At 40.4% G+C, this 19,948-nt stretch overlaps 1 protein-coding gene across 4 annotated transcripts in view; it reads left to right on the top strand.

Annotated features, from left to right (window-relative positions):
• Positions 1 to 19,948, top strand: part of robo2 (roundabout, axon guidance receptor, homolog 2 (Drosophila)) — a 265,654-nt gene that overhangs the window by 237,872 nt on the left and 7,834 nt on the right. For all 4 annotated transcript variants that reach the window (XM_036564474.1, XM_036564456.1, XM_036564466.1 and 1 more), the window contains 3 exons: positions 4,778 to 4,937; positions 6,840 to 7,103; positions 9,851 to 10,062. In XM_036564474.1, coding sequence (XP_036420367.1) covers positions 4,778 to 4,937; positions 6,840 to 7,103; positions 9,851 to 10,062 — 636 coding nt within the window. The remainder of the gene's footprint in view (positions 1 to 4,777; positions 4,938 to 6,839; positions 7,104 to 9,850; positions 10,063 to 19,948) is intronic.

The raw sequence follows: 19,948 nt of genomic DNA, 5'->3' as shown, positions 1-19,948 counted from the left end.
GGTACTGCATTCAACCTCATTTGACCTTTTAAAGCCCTGTCATATAGCCAAACCATCACAAGTAAAGATGTGTAAGTATGTGCACATGAGCATTATAGGAAAGCGCCAGCATTTCTCAGTCTAATCTCTGTCAGCAGCATCTGTAATTTACATTTGACTACTTCACAGTTAATCCCTTGCACTTGGAAAAGAACTGAAAACTTGTTGACTTGTAGCACAGTTACAACAGAAGCCAATGGCCAGGCGCTGAAGCAGCTGCCCATTAGCTTCTGTTATAAATATATCAGCAGTCAACAGTCTTCGTTGTTCTGAACTATCGTCGTTGGTAATCGACTGTATGCTGCAAATGCAGAAGATAGAGATTAGATTGAAAAATGCTGGAACATTCCTGTAAGATTCAGTTTTTGTAAGTTTTTGAACTCCTATTTGAACAGCTTACATAAGCCTTTGCATAATAATACGAGTTTTTAGTGTTTGTGAGCAATATGGCATTTGTAATGAAGCTTTTGTTGCTCAGAGGAAATACAGAAACGGAATAAATCTGCGCAAATGTACTTTGTCTGAAAGCAGAAAATTGTCAGTAAGTGGGGCATGGAGTTGAAAGAGTGAGTCACGGCCGTCTGAGAGAAGCAGAAAAGGTGGAATAAATGAAAGTGTCAGAAAGAGGCAAGAAAAAGAAGGAACATAGGGCAGGTGAAGAGTGATGGATGCAGAACAATCCTCAATAGGGTACAGAGGGGTGCTCATTAGAATAGAGCAGAGGGAAAGAGGGCATATGCTGCTGTTCTGTGTGTACGCATGTGTTGAGACTCAAGACCTCCTTTAAAATGCATGAAATTTTACCTTTTTTTTTTTTAATGGAAAAAACGATTCTGGTTCACCATTGAAGAGTCATATGTTCCCTGAAATGTCTCAAGTAGGCCACTGCCTTTTACATATGCTCTCCTGAGTGTATTCACCTCACCTCAGCTCAGCTAATAAAACCCAGCTTCACGCTTCACTCCCAATCACACCAAGCAAAGCTGCCATTCTGTCAGAGCTAGTTTAAAACAGTAAGGTCAGTAAGTGTGTTATTGCTTGTAAAACCACTATACACCAGTGGAATAAATCCAAAGAAGCATTAAAGAATTATATTCCATGATAGGGATGACCAAATATTTTCTCATGGGTGGCCAAAGTGCAATGTTTGTGGTCGGCTGAGGGCCAAAGAGACAAAACATTGTACAAATAAAGAAGGAAGGTGGGCTTTAAATTCAGATTTCAAAGTGTATTTTATAACTTGATGCTCTGCTTTATTATTAAAGTGCTTCAAAAACACAATCGTAAAAATGAATATAAGAATGTATTATATTGTATATGGTATACAGTTTGTTCATCTGTTGAGTGTGGGGTTGGGGTTTAGGGTACATTTCTGGGAGCCTAATTCAACATCCTCATTGGCCAGGTTTTAACCATGTGCCACACTTTGGGCAGCCCTGCTCTGTGAGCTTGTATATCAAAGTATTCCATTTTTTCTCTTCTGCATTTCCTTAAAATATGTCCCCAGTGTGACAAGATAAGATCTGATTTTACTTTCCAGATAGACATCACAACCCCTGGTTCCTAGTAAGATCCTCTAAAGTGCACCATGTCACATCACACCACTCTGAATGACTTTGTTTATACCTCAATGTAATTATACAGACATTTTGACAAATTGGTGAAATTCCCCTTTACAGGGTTAAATATTGTTTTCTCATGTGACCAAAGACTTTTGCATAGTACTGTGATTGTCCTTCTACACGGCTTTGGCCTTGACTCTGAACAGCACCCTGCTGCTGTCTGGCTAGTAACTGTTTGGCCCGTTTGCTCTCAGCCAGCATCATCTTCCTCTTCCTCTTCAGACAGCTGTAATTTCAGGGACAGTCCGAGCTCCTCAGCGGAGCACCGTTTACAATATTGATGCCCTCTCTTCAGCAGAGAGAGAGAGAGGAAGTGAGGGAGTGATTGAGCGATCACGCCATCTCTCCGTTTATTGGCCGAAGCTGAAGTGTCGCCCAGAGGAACGATTAGGAAACCCAATTACTTCCCCCACTTCCACTTCCACTGCTGCCACTCCAGCCCCCGGCCTGTTGTTATTTTTTTATTACTCGCGTGCTTTATTCATCTTCGTTTGACACCTCTATCCCTCCGACCCAGCCCTAATGCCTGTGGAACAATAGTGCTCTGACGGCCACAAGAGCCTCCGACAACAGTGCTGCTCTAACAGCCACACAGCCCACAGTGTCATAAACATCACAGACCGCATGACAAATCTGCCCTTTCTTACATACAGACCATACAGTGTCTCTCTCTCTCTCTCTCGCTCTCTCTCTCTCTCTCCCTCCCTCCCCCCTCTCTCTCTCCATACTCCACTTCCCTCCCTCTGATGTTCTCTACTCCACTCTCTCTCTTTTCTGTCTCTCTCTTCGTCTCACGTTCCATCCATCTTTCTCCACCTCTCTTTCACTCTCTCCATCCACCTATTTCTCTCTACCTTGCAGTCTATCTCTCTCTCTTGCTCTCTTTTCCTTCACCCCATCTCTCTTTTTTACTCTTTTTGTCCCTCACTGTTTCTCTATCCTCCTCCCTTCTCTCTCTCCCGTTTTCCTCTTTCGTCTTCCCTCTGTTCATCTCCTTCTCAACCCTCTCTTCCTTCTTTCTCTCTCTCTAGCCCCCTCCCTCTACTTCTATTTCACTATTTCACTGGCTCTGATCCTCTATATCCCTCTATTTCTCTCTCTACCCCTTCTTTCTCTCTCGCCTTCTTTCTCTTCACCCCTCTTTTTGTCTCCACCCCTCATCTCTGCCTCTCTTCCCTCCCTCCCACTCTCTCTCTCGCTTGCCTCGCCTCAGTTGGAGCAATGAAGCAGATTTTCTTTTCATTGCAAGGCTCAGAAAAGCCTTTGAACATTGGAATAAATTTGGAACAAAACTGGCTCTTTGAGGACTTTTGGAGTTAATTTATAGCCATGTCAATGTGCTGGCATCCTATTTGATGACACAATGGTGCAGACCGCAGGGTGCAGCATTGCCCCAAACCGAACATTTTTAGGCAGCAGGGGCAATTATAGGCCATTGGCAGAAAGAGACAGAAGATGACAGATAGGCTTCCATACAGTGGCTGTGCTGCCAGTGAGGGATTTTTTTTTTTCCACTTTGCATTTGGCCGGGTATCTGGCTACGTCAGCGCAAGCTATTTTACGCCTGGCTAGAGCCACAGGAGGATCTGGCAACATGCAGAGTTAACTGGTCATGTGGAGTGTGCCAATGCCAGCGTTAATAATTTAGTCTAATGAATCCTGCCACCTCTGCAGCCGGCCCAAAGGGAAAGGCACATACATCAGCTCTCAGAGCCCAGATGTCCAGAAGGCTAGTGAAACAGCTGTGATGACTGACTGGTGGGAGCCATGTCATGGATTGTTCATGTCGGTGCTATAATCTTATCATGATCAGAACAATATTAAATGAGAATTCATTTCAAAGGTACCTGTCATGTAGTTAAAGGGCCCAAATTACACATTTTCCTTCTGTTTTTTGTGTTTTTTTTGTTTTCATTTTTTTCCCTAAGGTCAACTTTTGTGGGTTTATGTTCCAAAAACAGTCATAATTTATTTTTAGATTACCATTTTCCAACCTCTCTTTATCCCTTGGAATTACGTGGGCACGTTTTGTTAATGTGCCTTTAAGACTTGTAAATGAGCTCTTTTCTGATTGTGCTTCATTCAAAAAGCAGTGAGTGCTGAAACTCTATAACCTCTGTATGAACAGTTGGGGCTAAACTTCTGTAAGTGAATAGTTGGATATATGCAAATTATAATTAGCTTTTGTATGTCACAGAAACAATGAATTCAACAAGTCTAGGCTATATGGACAGGAAAATGGATAGAATTTAAAGCTTTGGGTATGTTTACATTACATGAGAATGATTAAATTCTATCAAGTCTTTTTTTTTTTTTACTTCAAAAAACAAAGAAAAATCTAGAATAGAATCAATAGAATGGACAATTTAAAAAGCCTTTTATCCTAAATCCATACTATACCTTATTTACAGACACTCTGTAACTTGCATTTTTCTGATACAATGCTCGTGTTTTAAACCAAGGTGGTAGACTGGAGTTTGTGATTAGTCAGTAGTCATTATTGATTTTCTCCAGTGCCTTGCAGAGCTCAGATAACATGATGAAATTCTGTTGTAAAATAAACATCACTAAAGTTCAGTTTAGCTTTCCTGTCTCCACCCTTCACTTTATTCACCTTCCCTTTCTCACTGGCCCTCAGTCTCTCGCTGGCTGTTGTTATGAAGGAAAGGAAAATGAAATACGCTCCCACAGACTTCCATTAGAGCAGCAGATGGAGATGATGTGCTGAAGGCAGACATATTTCACCCTGGTTTCATGGGAGGTATTGACGGAGGAGAGGAGGAGAGAACGGCGTCCGGCCATTTGTCTCTCGTCTCCGCAGAGCCTTGAAACCTCAGAGTCCAATCACTCGCTCTGAAGCCTGCTTTTCATGCTTTGGCCTTGAGAGTGCTATTGTGGCAGCAGCAGCAGCAGCACCTTGAAGTGCAGCAGATAAACTAGCAGAGAGAGAAAAAAAGATATTTCATGGTCATCAGATGCACAAATGATGAAATTTGAGCGATTTGACTTTCAACTGTGCCTGAAACTTTCAGTTAGCCTTGGGAGGCTTTGTTCTATTGAAGATCCATGCAGTTCCTCTAATCTGTTTTTTTATTGTTAACTCCACTGTGCTTTAGGTGGGAAAGGAGGAAAGAAGAAAAAGACCAAAGCAGGGGCCAAGCCCACCAAGGCCAATGGCTCCAACTGGGCAAACGTCCCCTTACCACCCCCTCCTATCCATCCTCTGCCAGGCACAGAGCTGGAACACTATCCCACAGAGCACCACGAAGGAGGAGGGTAAGACTGAGAGAGCAATTTGGTCTTTTATTCTCAATGACAGTCATGTTTAACTATTAGAATTCTTAGAGTTGTGCTTTCTGCTGTATATTCAACGTACAACACGTCATGATTATTTATATGTAATTAATTTATTTTTATGGTTACTTGGTAAATTACATGGGAACATGGTTACCTTTACATTCATTTCATGCACATGTATATAAAATGTTATTTTCTTTCCAGAAAAATCAACAATAACTTTACATCAAATGCAAATCATAATAGAGTGTCTCCTTTCATAGTTACAAACATTAATGTGGTTTTGATTAAAAGGTCAGAATCCACATTTTTGACAGAATTTATTTCCGTTTTAATTTCTTTCTATTTGACAGAATTTCATTTGACAAGCAATTAATATAAAATTACAGCATGCTTTGGTATCTGCTGGTAATAACTGTGACTTGTAAGGGTTGACATGTAAAGAGCAGCAGAGTTGACAGATTGCTGCTATGTCAGGGCCCCTTTGTGTAAAGCGTGTCAGAATGCTGAGCTACGACCAGCATATCTTTAACTACTTAGTTCAGAAAGGGCAAATTCATATATGTAGAAAAATGCTGTGCAACTGAATGATGTGTTTTACCTGCAGGTTTATTATATTTATAAGTATTTTATTATTTGCATACACAGCATGTTCTATCATACATAATGGCCTATATTTATCTCAGAAATTCACTGGGAGCTTGATTGAAAGGGTTTTTGCTTAGGGCAACACTATTAATACATACAAAAATATTAGGCAAACAGTGACAAATAATTTGACATCCAAGCAGCAGCTTTAACAGCTTTTGCCTCAATGTCAGCATTCTGTCCTGTTGTGTTATGGGCACAGGGTGTCTGTACACTACCAGAAAAAAAACAAGAAGGTGGTATTACAAATTAAGTCTCTTGCTTGAGAGGTGTGCTTGCCTTTCAACCCCATTAATTTCCATCTCGGAGAGTCATCTAGCTTAATAGGCTCTCTGGCAAATGAGGACTCTTCTGCACTGTAAATCTTAGTACTGTCTTTAATGGTTTCAGATTAAAACTGTTATGTCCTCTGGGCTGTGCACTGACAAATTTCTTTAATGAACATTGGCTTTATGATGAGTATTATTTCAGCGTGTAGAAGCCGAGTGCTGGGAAAGCCAAGCCACAGTCACTCTGCTGGCACAGCCCAAATAAGAGGGAAGGGAAAAAAAGCTCTAAATGGCATGGACTTGTTTGCTCTCAGCTGCCAAATGAAATATGAAGACATCAGATCTTTACAGTGTGCTAACTTAAGAAGCCTAAATTAATTTATTTTATAACTAAGCCTAGATGTTGAAGCACCTCTTAGGCTTGAATTGTAGCTCACTTTCTCTATTACTCATTTACAAAAAGCAAGCTGAAGATTCTCCGCAATAGGGAGCTACTAGTTTGGAGTCACTTTTACGCTTATTGTAGGAGGAAACCCCAGGAGCCCACTTCGAGAGCATCCTATTAACACATGTACACCGAAAGGCCACTTCCTTGTATCTACGCTCTTTGTTCATTTTATTAGCTCCACTTACCATATAGGTGCACATTGTTGTTCTACCATTACAGACTGTAGTTCATCTGTTTCTCTGCATATTTTAAACTTAGCCCACTTTCACCCTGTTGTTCAGTGATCAGGACCCCCACAGGACCACCACAGAGGAGGTATTATGTGGGTGGTGTACCATTCTCAGCACTGCAGTGACACTGACATGGTGGTGGCGGCAGCATGTTATTATGTGTTGCTTTGGTACAAGTGGATCAGACGATCAGACACCTCTCTCTCGCTCTCTCTCTCTTTTACTTACTCTCTCTCTCTCTCTCTTTCTCTCTTTCTCTCTCTCTCTCTCTCTCTCTCTCTCTCAGTTATGAAAGTGATGGCTGGGGTCCTCCGCTGCCCGTGCAGACGTACCTGCACCAGGGCCTGGAGGATGAGCTGGAAGAAGAGGAGGAGCGTGTACCGACTCCACCCATCAGGGGTGTGGCCTCCTCCCCTGCGGCTGTGTCCTTCGGCAAGCAGTCCACAGCCACACTGACCCCATCACCCCGAGAGGAGATGCAGCCCATGCTGCAGGCCCATCTGGACGAGCTGACACGGGCCTACCAGCTGGACATGGCCAAGCAGGCCTGGTAAGCCAGGCAGAATCAATACAGTGACCGTAGCAGGGCTTGGTGACACTTTATTAAGATGGTTTAATATAGATGTTTTGTAGATACTCACCTTGTTATAATTTAGTTACAATAAATTTTGTTTGAATAGCAGTTTAACAGAAGTGAACAGAAGCCAATACATTACAGGGAAAGTTGAGCGATGTTGAGTAATGGCTTTTGTTGTTTCTACAGTCTATCTTTTAGTTCTAGTAAGTAGAAAACATCGAGGAAGCCTATCATTGCTGTCCAAAGGAAAACGTGTCTCCAAAAAACATTCTTTACTTTCAATGTCAATGTGAAGAGGGTTTATTCCAAGTGATTTTGGAGCTTTTTTTTTTTTTTTATCGGTCCAATCATAATGAAAATTCCACACAGTGTGAAGGACAACTGCTGTGTTCAAATGATGTAGAAAAATAGACACGTTTTCTTTTTTGGACAGCGGTGTTATTTTGTATAATTCTAGTGGAATAAAGCTGGAGAGAAGCAACAAAAAATGCTCGTTTGGTTGAGTTTTCAGTTTTCACATGAAAAAAATACATGAAGGAGCTGTTGGCCATTCATAAAGAGGACGTCACATGCTGAGGGGTCAAGGCAAACGTGAACCTGTACATACTGGGCTGCAAGCTGAATAATGCAAAGCCCTAACATTAGCAGTAAAGGCATGTAAATAAGATAACAGGCTCTGAGTGTGAAAAAAACGGCTCATCTCTAACTTGGTTTTAATCATAACCTTAATACTGTTAGGTTAAAATGAATTTCACCAAATAGTTTGTGAAAAAGTTCAGTCTTTGTAGGTAAGTAACAGGAGACCATCCAGTTAAAGTGTTATCCAGGGTTTTGTTGAAAATGTGCAAAACCTGAATGTGGAATAGTGCTTTATATTGAAATATGCACACGCCAAAAGGACCAGACAGTTACTGACACAAATGTCCTGTAAATGTATGACTCCTTCACAGTGGAACACTTTGCAAATGCATAGTCACAACATTATTCATTCCAGCGATTGTCATTAATCATGCTCCTCCAGCTGTTTTTCCAAACCCTCTTCTTCTCCCATTTAGACCTGGAGAAAAATCAAAGTGCTGAATTTAATGCTTAAGCCCCTATTTAGACTTGTTCGCTGGTGCATTTTAGAGTGAGTGCGTTGAGTATCTCTTTTTTTCATGGCTTTCATGCAAAGCAAATGAGCCACATGCTTCACGGTGTCTCAGAGTGAGGAGAAACTGGCATGCGTTCATTACAGTGGCTGCTCGCAGGAATAGGCTCCACTTGTCAAGAAGGAGACGTCATGTTACTGGAGTAATGACTACGTTGCTCCGAGTGCGTCTTTGACAACAGGGAAGAGCCCATAATTATATCCAAATCCTGGCACAGACCACATCAAAGAAATGGCACAACACACACATGTGCACACACACGCTCTACCACAGACATGCTCACGCGCACACACTGGGCCTGTCAGTAGACCTTGCTGTCTAGGAGGTGACAGCCCCAGTGCAGGCATGCCTGTGGAGCCCACCATTGTGTGCTCTTCAGCTCGCAATTAGAGGGTCATTGTGTTAGCATGCAAAACGCGGCAATGTGGAATTAGCCGGATTGTCCCGATTCATCCGAAACAAGGAATGTTCCAGGAATTACAAATTTGGCTTGACAGATCCCTCCTGCCCCCACACATGTTCCTTTCTTATCTAACTGTGTAGCTTGACACCTTTTGTCTCCGACTGACATCCTGTCTCAGCTCCTACTCAAATATGGAAATGTGTGTTTCTGCATGCCTGTGTTTTTGTGCACTTACAGGACATGCGTCTTCACTTTGTAGGAAAACTAGAGAAAACCAAGGTTAAACCCTTAAAATCTCTAAATTATTACATACTAAGGCTTATTATTCAGTAACTATTCTTAGGTTATAGAAGTGTGTAGTAAAACTTTGGGCCCGCCAGCAGACACTGGCCATTTAAGAGGTTAACATACAATGAAAATGGTCCCGTTTTTGTAAAGCGTATTTTACAAAAGCACCAACATCATAGAAACTGTGAATTCCAAACCATAGCATAGTCACCATATATGCCTGTATGGACTGGATAGTGGATGGTACATTTTGAAATATTTTTACATATCACATTTTAGTTTTCTGTGATATGGGTCTTTTTAAAATTGAAAGGCCAAAACCATTTCTTTTTGGTTATTGAGGTCAAGAGTAGAATTAGTTTTATACCAGAGACATTACAAAGACAGAAACAAGTCACTTGTTGGAACATAAACAGGAAAACTCGTAACACGTTGTCTGCTTACGGTGGAAGTCCTGGTCTTCCCGCTCCACACTTGGGCTCAGTTGTGGAGATGTGCGCAAGTAGCCAGAGCAACCAAAAAACATGCTTTTGGGGCATTATTGAGCCGAGCACTACAATCTACAAAAAGATATTTGTCATATTTTTACAGTGGTTTCAAAAATGTTTTTTAAAAATTTAAATGTGGCCTTTAGCTTTTTTGGCCTTTAGAGTTTTTAGGTCTTATATAGGAGCTTGGTCTTATATGGCTGGAAATAACTGCCCGGTAGCATTGCCAAGATGGCTGCTGAGTTCACAGACCTACCTAAAAGGACGTTTTTAAAAAGAAGATTACATATAGATATTTACATATTTCTAATACATATGTTAGACCTATGTATTGTAATCTATGTTTGTTTATGGATGTGTGCACATGCTGATGTATTAAATTTTGTGCAGGCACTTGCAGGGTGGGCCATATCCTCCTCAGGCCCCCGCCCCTCCAGTGGGCTACATGTCAAGCACCCTCGTGTCTGACATCGAGACAGATCTGCCTGACGAAGATGAGGATGATGAGGAAGAAGATGAAGGCTATGAGATGTCTCCGCCCCTCCGGGGTATTGAGCATACGCCAGGTTCCAGCATGGACAACCTAGACAGCTCAGTAACAGGTGAGCAGCAGTCTACCTCATCCATGCCATTAATATGCTTTTCACAAGACAGTAATGCTGGATAAGAGAAACAGCAACTTAATATAATTGACTGTTTGCAAAATAATGATTGACACATGTCTCAGTTAATCACAGCCATCTCTACGGGAGGAAAACTCAACCCTAAATAAATCTGCAGTGAGATCTGTGCTGGCAGTAAATTAATTTGAATTATTTTGCTAAAACATGTGAGCATGTGTTAGTGGGGAACTTTTATTTAGATGAATGCTATTCTGATTGTCTGGAGAGTGATGTTGGAGTTTTATTTCATTCCTGAAGCTGAAAAGGGTTTGGATGAAACTATGTTGAAGACCAAACGAAGAGCTCAATGGCAAAACTGCTAACAGGCATACTAGAAGTAACCATACAGAACAATGTTAGGATGAATATTTTTAGCTCCATGCTAACACTAAAGCTAATGCTGCAGCTTGTGTGAAGGGGTTTGTCGTTCAAACCTCCTGTTTATTATGAATGAAAATTTATCGCTTTAATGTACAGTGGCTGAAAGATTTCCCTGGTTGATTAATATAAACATAGTTTTCTTGTGTGCTAATGAACACTCTCAGAAATAAAAGTACGAAACTGTCACTGGGGCGGTTCCCTTCCTGTCACTGAGGTGGTACCCTCAAGGGTACTTCTCAGTACCTTTAGTCAGGGATCATAACTGTACCATAATCCACTGAAATTATATTTTCTAAGTTGTATTGACTCCACACACCCCGTCTCGTCTCCAGGCTTTTTACTTTATTGTTCTGTTTTAAAACATCAGGTTAGGAAAAGATAAAAATTCCTACTTTTCCACTGGGAAAAACTTATTGAAGGTTCACAATTGGACCTTAAAACCACTGTTGTACCTTTGAGGGAACATTTACAGGTTGTTTGTACCTTGATGAATGAAAACTGTGCCTGCACAGAACCTTTATTTCTAACAGTGAACCTTGTAGTCTGTTGGCTACAGATACTACCCAGTTTTTTCCCAGTTTTTTTCCCAGTTTTTGGGACTTGCAGGAAATTTGCAAATGAATAATTGTAACAAATTGCTTTCAGAAAGACAACTTACCCTATCTCCCAGTCCTATACAGAGATGGAAAGTAATGATTGAGTGTGAATTTCTAATAAAGTATTCAACTTCACTTCAATTTTTCAGAGCTCTTAGGAAAAACAACTGGCTGGCTAACTCATTTTAGCTAAATTGCTACTGTGCTCTTTAATTTTTTCTTTTTGTTTCGTCATTCTACAGTAACCACAACAGCTCTTCATTAACATCAAAACTGTTTGGTTGGGAGTGTGTGTTAGAATGCTAATTCACGTTATATGAGCTAATGGTCAAGGTAAGCTAAACCCAGTTAAACTTTAAGCATTGGACCCTCATTCTGGGGGACAGTATTGACTAAAGTAACTCATAGTAATCACTTGGTAGCTTTAATAGGTTAGAGTAAATAAGTTGAGTCATTTTCTGTACTAATATGTTTGCTTGTACAGTTTGGTTATTACTGCAGTAGCAGTACTATTTTTTAAGTAGTCCTGTATCAACAGCATTGCAAGCTTTGCAAAGATAATATTCACATGCACGCTTTTTCTAAGAGTGGAAAATAACAATTGCAGCTCACAGACTTAATCCACTGAAGACACTTTCTGTTTAATCTGCTTTTTATCTGAGCCATCTTTTCTCTTTTCGGCGGATTTCAATCAGTCCAATTGGATGCGATCCCCAGCTTGACTCCCGCATGAGTTGAGGAAAAAGAGAAAAATTTGACTGGCCTTCAGAATCAGGGAGAAAAAAAGTCTATTATACACACACAGCTCCTTCTGTGCGAGAGATCACAGCAGCCTTATCCACTTACATATCAAATTACAGTTCAAACCCGCGTGCAGTGCTGAGATAAAACAATGAAAATAACAGCTCGCTAATGATCTCTAATCTAAAAGCAGCATATTTCATTTCTCTTATCGCTTCGTGATTGCATTAGTAATGTTTACCAGGAAGGTATTGCTGAATGTTCACATGAATGTATTTATCCAGTTACAGCATGTATAGGCATTGTTTGATTTTCTAAGGTTACACTGTGACAGACAAATGTGTCATAGGCCGTGTTTGATGGCAGGATAAACGGCTCCTGCATGTGTGTTCGGTAGAATGAGGCAGATTTTGTGTGTGTGTGTGTGTGTGTGTGTCTCTCTGTGTGTCTCTGTGTGTGTGTGTGTGTGTGTGTGTGTGTGTGTGTGTGTGTGTGTGTCTCTCTGTGTGTGTCTGTGTGTGTGTGTGTGTGTGTGTGTCTCTCTGTGTGTGTCTCTGTGTGTGTCGGTGTGTGTGTGTGTGTGTGCGCGCACCACACCTGAAAATGAACATATTCAAATTGAGTTTGTTCAGGCAGTTGGGGCTAAACTCTCTTGAATTATAATTACCACTATGAGAGGAGATAAGGAAAGTCCATGAATTTTAAAAAAGGCCACCGAAATGGGAAAAGAGAGAGAGAAGGAAAAGAAAAGAGAGAAACACCAAAGAGAGAGAGAGAGACAGAGAGAAGGAAAGAGAGTGAGAAAGAGGAGAGAGAGGAAAAGAGAGGAGATAGAAAGAAGAAGGAAGGTAGTGACAGGTAGAAAAGAATAAAGAGAGAAAGAAAATAAAGAGCAGTAGGGAGGGAGAGAAAGAGAAAGATATGAAAGAGAAAAAATATAGAGAGAGAAAATAAAGAGCCAGAGAGTAAGAAAGGAGATGACAGAAAAGAAAAGAAAAGAAAAAATTGAGAAATTGAGTGAGAGAGAGGAGAAAAAGAAAGAGTGAGGCCTAGGGAGAAAGAGGCGATCGAGAAAGAAAATAAAGAGCAAGAGAGAGGAAGAGAAGACATAGAAAAGAAGAAATAAAGAAGATTAGAAGTAGGAAGGCAGACAGCAGAAGGAAGACAGAGGAAAAATGTAGAAAGAGAAATAAAGAGGTACAGAGAATGTGAGAGTGAGAGAGAGAGAGAGAGAGAGAGAGAAAGAGGGAGAGAGAGAATGTGCAGTGTAACTGGATCTCAACCCTGCTGCCACCCATATCTTCTTCTTTTTTTCCCCTGGGAAGATTTGGAATAAATCTCACGTTCGGCTCTTTTCCCCATTCCAGCCAGCAAGCGCCATTTCCATTTTTACAACTTATTGAAACGGTTTTATGGGCCGTCTGTCATAGGGGACACATGAAGGGTATGACATTGGAGGATTTAAACTGAGAGCCTGTGTTACCATCTCTGTTCTTCCTCTCTGACCACAGCACAGAGCAGGACCAGAACAAAGTGCTCTGTGCGGAACAGCCCTCTGTACATGTTGGCTGGAGTATATAGTGTATGCGTTGGCAATGTGGCTGACACACGTCCTACTTCTTGCTGTATATGATTTTATGGACTGCAGTCCTTATAGAGGAGGCTTGTGATTTAGGACTTCTGCTGAATGTAGTGGTTTGAGTAGACCAGTACTGAGTAAAAAATAGAAAAAAAAGATGCAGATGTTTTCTTGTATGTACACCCTCAAAACAGATGTGTCAAAAACAACATCTTTAAGTGTCCAGTTAAAGTTATTGTTCTGCTTAAGGGTGCAGTGAATGAATCTGGACAATGATTTTAATATTTGAACTCAGCAACAAAACAAATACACCCCTCCTTCAGTGCTCCTTCAGAAGCTCTGCCCTTTGTGGTCTTTGTGACCATAAAGCCCTTTGCGATCATTGTACAGATAAATACCATGACATAATATTAAAGCAAACAACGGCATCAAGTAGTATGACTAACTAATGTTAGCTAGGATGTAGGTTTGCAAGCTGTGGCTACACTTGGTGCTGAGAAACTAACCAGTTTATATTACAAACATTAGCAAACAAGACAAAACAATACCGACCTATAGATTCTGTAAAAAAAAGTTAATGTTACTCACCTGTCAAGCAGAAACAGCAACCTTTCAACTCTCGATGAAGCTGAATTCAGCTTCTTATTTGCCAGCTTATTGTTCAAATTTTCCGGTTCCACCTTAAATGGAGCAGCGGTTACATTCCGGCGCTTCAGCTTCTTTTTCTAATTTTCCTGTTCCACCTTAAGCTGTTACATTCTGGTACCTCAGTTTCTTGTTTGAATTTTCTCCCTTAAATGGTGCAGCAGTTACATTCAGGTGCCTCATGGAACTGCTGCATGATTTAAGGTGGAACGGGAAAATGCGAATAGGAAGCAAACTTAAGCCTCATCAACTCTTGGAGGTCTCTCCAAATGCCCTTGCCTGATCTAAGAGCCTCTTTGGCTATTTCCCTGGCCATCTCTCCTTCCTGACAATGCATGGAGTTCAGCACTTAGCCCCTCCTCTTACCCCTGTCCTTTGCATAAGCATGAATGCCCCCTGTTGCTAATTGGCTGGAGTAGTGTTGTGTAGCTTGGTCCAAAACACTTGGTTTGTTTCCCATTTACAGAGACAAGACTGTGTTTTTTTTTCAGCACACACACAGAACGGACAGCTAGCAGGCCGCGAGGAGACGTTTACTGAATTTGACAAAAAGTGCATTGGATTAAAATCATATCCTGCACCTTTAATTCAGTCGTTCATATGTAAACAAAGTCATTCAGAATGGTTTGATGTGAAATGACTAATTGTAAAGAAACCTACAGGCTTGGATTTCTTTACCGTGGTGGTGTTGGAACCAGAGTTTGATGTATTCTGTGCAAATATAGCATTTAATTTACCATCCAAAGTGTAAAGTGTAGATGTGTCTTCTGAGGTTTATATGTAAAATTGATAATGATAAAATAAAAGTAAATCTGAAAAAGTATATGTTCTTTGGGGACTATTTTGCCTTACAATGTACCTCTATTGGATTAAAAAATGTTTTAGACCAAAACTTCATTTCTAAACTATCGTACAACATTTTCTTTCCGGCATCAAGTGGTGTTTTTATAACCATTCTTAAAATAACTTCCTGCTTTTTTGAAGACTGTGAACTGTGAACTGAATTGGTTTCAGCACGTTTGGTTTTGCCTTTTTACACATATTTAGCCAAGCCTGAAACAAGTTGTGTTCAAATAGAACAATGAAAGTGCAAACACATTATTTTTGAGAGTGTACTCAAGAAGAGAGAATGATAGTAAGAAAAGAAGATTTATACAGTATTTGAATGGAGTGAACAGAGAAAGCACAGAGTGAGCTGGAGACGGGTTTGCTGGAGCTTCTGCTCTGTGTACTGGGGTTTTGAAATGTACTTTTCTGTGGTGTGATGGAGCAGTGGCTTTGCCTGTTCTGACATCTCCCTGGGCTGATATATTTAGAGGAATAGTAGTGGAGCGCCTAGGCCTAATCTGCTGCATCTCTCTGCCACTGTATTACTCTGCAGACAGCACTATTTCCCTTTATCTCTCCAGCGGCAGCTTCACTCCCAACTCTGACAGCAGACTCCATACTGACCCAGAGAGAGAGAGGGATGTTGTTAGTCTTACTTATGGTCTTTTATATTTTCAAGCTGTCTTTTTTGGGGGTAATTGAAGCTTCTTATATCTCTGAGTATTAGTTCTTGTTATTTCAGCAATGCTTGCAGAATTAAATTGTGTTAAATTTAAGTTAAATTGAGAGAGAGAGAGAGAGAGAGTGAGTGAGAGAGAGGGAGATCAAGAAAGATCAGGTTGACAAGAGAGTGAGTAAAAGAAAAGAGAAAATGAGAGAATGAGTGAGAGAGATCAGGTTGATAAGAGAGTGAGAATGAGAAAACAAGAGAATGAAAGAGAATGAGAGAGAGGTGGGAGAATGAGTGGAGAAAAACGGAGAACGAGAGAATAAGGGAGAGGAACAGAGAAATTAAGAATGAGAGATCAGGTTGATTTCATTGCCACAGAGGGAAGGAGAGGAAAAAAAGAGAACAGGACAGAAGAGAGAATGAGAGAGAGAGAGAGAGATTAGGTTGATAGCAAGAGAGTGAGTGAGAGAATGACATAGTGAGAGAGACCTAGAGAGATCACAGTGGATGTAGGGGTTGGATCATAGCATCAACCATTTAGTTTAAAAACGCTTAAATAAAAAGAAACGAGCATTTGAGGCTGTAACTTCCCTAAGCTCATTCTTCAGTTTATTAATCATTATTAATTGATTTGAAGACTTTTCATTCACTAATTACTATTTACAAACTACTGTGAACCTTGAATTTACATTTTTTTTAATAATTTTGCAGAAAATAAGACTTACTTATTGTTCTGTACCTCACTGCTAGCAGTTCAGTGAACTCAAAATAGTAATTACTTACTTGAACAGTTAAAACACCAAATCATTTTTACAATGTGTGTACTTATGAGAATGTGGGCCCACATGGGTTAATGCAATGTTCTGCATACACAAACCGAATGCAGTCAGGCACCTCTTAAGTATTTAGCCAGTGAAGGTGCTTTATGAGCCCTGTAACATGACCAGTGAGCTCACACCCTCTCCGCCACGACCATGCCCACTCCCATAAAGCCCAGCCCGAGCTGCGGAGAGCCAGGTCACATGTCCCTAAGGCGGGCGGAGACGGCCGCTCGTCAAGGGGAATAATTACGATCCTTAACGATATGCAGATGAGGGCCAGGGCCGCTGTAAATCAGCTTTTAGTGGCAGCAGGGTGCTGGACTGCTTTTATGACCCAGATAACTCTGCTTAGCGCAGTTCGGAATATTAACTACGCATCACTAGGGTGTAAAAGCACCTCTCCTGAAGGAGATGGGGGTTCCAAATAAGTGGCTTAAGCACAAAGTACTGAGCTGTCTGGAAAATGAATGAGTTTTTGTTTGTTCTTGAAAAAAGGTGTTCAGAGTTTGGATTTTGGGGCTGTTTTTCAATGTAATCTCTATGTGCTGCATCAGTAGCATATGATCATTTCAGTGCATTTCTCTGTACTTAGTTATTGACTTGAAACACTTATAATAGAAGGCAATGGGCAGGTGCTGAAGCGTGCATAGGTGCATTTGTATTCAACAGGTTTTCTGTTGTTTTTTAACTACAACTGTGTTGTTCTGTAGCTTTGACAATATGCTACAGATGCAGATAGAGATTAGGTAAAAATGCTTATGTATATCTTTAAACTTGGGCCCACACATTGCTTTCATAATTTCTTTGCCAATACATTAATATCATAGTAGTTACTGAATAATTTATAGTAATTACTCTGTAATAGGTAAAATAAATAACTAAATGATAACCTTTACATTTAAGGGGCCTAGCAGCTCCAAGCTTCCATTCATCACTGCTATAACTTAGTAATAACTCAGTCAGATTGCCTTGTTTTCTGTAAAATTACTGAATAATAAACTTTAAGCCTTAATAAGGCCAGGTCTTTACTACATGAGTAGAGGAAGATACAGAATGGTTAAAGATGTAACTTTGCAGCAGAGCCGTCTAGTTTTGTCATCTCTGTTTTCCCATAGAAAAATAACATCATCACAGTTTGTAATCCAGAAGAAACAACAGATCAGAATTTTATTCTTGTTTGACAAGCTGTAATATATCAAGCATATGTCAGAAAAATATTCCAAAGATTCCAATGGCTGAGGAGCTGCCTCTGCTTCTGTTGTTGTTTGTTGTTGTTGTTGTTGTTGTTGTTGTTGTTGTTGTGTTGAGCTGCCAGCATCATTCCCAGCTTAAAGGTGAAAACACGGTATTTTGGAAGGTGCATTTAGCTGAGTCCTTATTAGTGATGGCACCTCTCGCAGGAGCCGTTAGTGTAGAGTGGCGTTTGATAGTGCAGCAGACTCAGACTGCAGGTCTGCTGCAGGTTTTCTGCTGTTTTCTGCTGAGCCTGTCCTTCTGATGTGGAGCAGCGCAGGGCCTGGGCTCACGCTTTGGCAGCACGTCTGATTCATTACATTCTGTGTTGCTTTGTTGAGAGATGGGCCCAAGGGACGCAACTTTTCTTTGGATGTAAAGCAAAGCTGTATGCAGTTTCAGAGCAAGAGATTTAGCTGCCAGCAAAGGGAAAAGACTTTTAGAGAGTTTTTCTTTTGTAACAAATATATTTTTTTCCTGTGCTGCTGCAATTTTCTGAAATTTACCCTGCTTTAACCCTTAGTAGTCACTGTGATTTCTGGCACTAATAAAAGCAGGCTGTAATTTTACAGTATTATTTGTTTTTATATTATGCCACATTTGTGTTTGTAAGTAGAATATGAGGCATTTTAATATGATCTGAATTTTATGAAAATTAAATACATGTAAATGTCATTCAGTATATACAGTTGCATTCAGAAGTTGGAATATGTCTGGTCAAATTACACATTTTGTTGATTTTCTAAGTGAACATTATGTTTGTTTCTCTACAGTTTGGCATTATCCTGCAAATTAGTGCACAATTCCAATGTATTTGCTGAGTTTCACTCTCATGTTGAAAGAAATAAAACATAGGCACGTTTTATTTTTAGGTTTTATTTTTTTCTGCAATATGTTAAAATTAGCAAACCATCAGTATTTTTGCATTACATTGTTGCAGAAGTTTCTTGTAGAGGATGTGTATTTGAAAATCGACAAAATCACCCATTTGACCAGGAGTGCCCAAATGACTCACTATGTAATTAAATAAGTAATTTGGAATGGAATAGTGTAGCATAGCATAGTATTATTGTGTATAACTGAAGAGTATAGCTAAATAGCATAGCAAAATCAACTTCTAAGGGTTAAACTAAGTATTTTGTTAAAATACAATTATTTTTCAACTACAAGACAAACACATCTTAATGCTTAAAAAAAGCTCAACTGTTAAATCTACAGATGTAACCTCTGGGTCATTAGTAGATCACAGTCTGTTTCAGGCTTCTGCAGACATGTTTTTGCTGTCAGTCTCACAAAGACTTGCTTTGAATTGGCAAGCAGTGGAAGAGACTAACAATCTCTACAGAGCTTTGATATGAGTTTGTGTACTGTTTCATCTGTCTTACCTCAGGCCACTTACAGGTGTGTGCGTGTTCATCTCCGACAGGCCTGACCACGTGAGCTGAATGTTCTAGACTGCACTTGGGTGACTGAAAATGAGAGTTTTCTGGAAAGGAGCAGGCTACTGCAGAACACCATTACCATGACAGCACAACAAAGCTTAGCAGCTCCAGAGGAATCAGTTAAGAAATGATACCTGTAGCGTCCAGGCCAAGAGGAACCAGAGGGAAACATTGCACATGCGGGCAAATGTTCTTTTACCGAACAGGCAGCAAGAGACAACTGCTGCCCAGCAATACTCAGGTGGCCAAGATAGCAAACAGGTCACTTCTAGCCATACATTTTCTCTTTATGGTAGGCACTAACACTAACTACCCCACAGCCCAGCACAAAGTAGCCCCAGTAGCACATGTGCACATCTTACACCAACAACAACATTAACAATAAATAGTTTCTCTCTCCTTACCTGGAGCATGGCGCCTCCCAAGAGCCTTTTCGCACGACCACACTGCATGGCTGTGCCTCCCGCACTCTCACCACAGCGCGGCCAGTGGTGGACGCCACATACCTGTGATCAGAGGATCACAAAAATCCACCAATAACATCAAGCAGTTAATTTTTTTTCTTTGCTATATCATCGGGTGACATTAGATTCAAAATCCTGATTTGAAATTTCAGAATGGACAAATGCTTCATGGACTTGATAATGGACCATGCACTGCTGGACATTTTTTCATTTTGTACCAACTTCATTTTCTTTGGTTCATAAAGTGAAAAAGTGATGAATGGCTATCACTTAGAGGAACATCAGATTTAGAATATGTATCAGTTCAGGTCAGAGGCTTGTCATTCAAATTTTTATTTGTTTTTTTTAGAAGAAGGCCGCTAAGGCAAGAGAACAAGGTGTCATCACATTTTAGCTCTTTCAATTTATATTTATTGTTTCAATTTC

This window comes from Colossoma macropomum, unplaced genomic scaffold, assembly GCF_904425465.1.
Source record: "Colossoma macropomum unplaced genomic scaffold, Colossoma_macropomum, whole genome shotgun sequence".
In the NCBI taxonomy this organism is placed as follows: Eukaryota; Metazoa; Chordata; class Actinopteri; order Characiformes; family Serrasalmidae; genus Colossoma; species Colossoma macropomum.
Note: the sequence above shows the minus strand (reverse complement) of the source record. Positions and strands in the feature narration are given on the sequence as shown.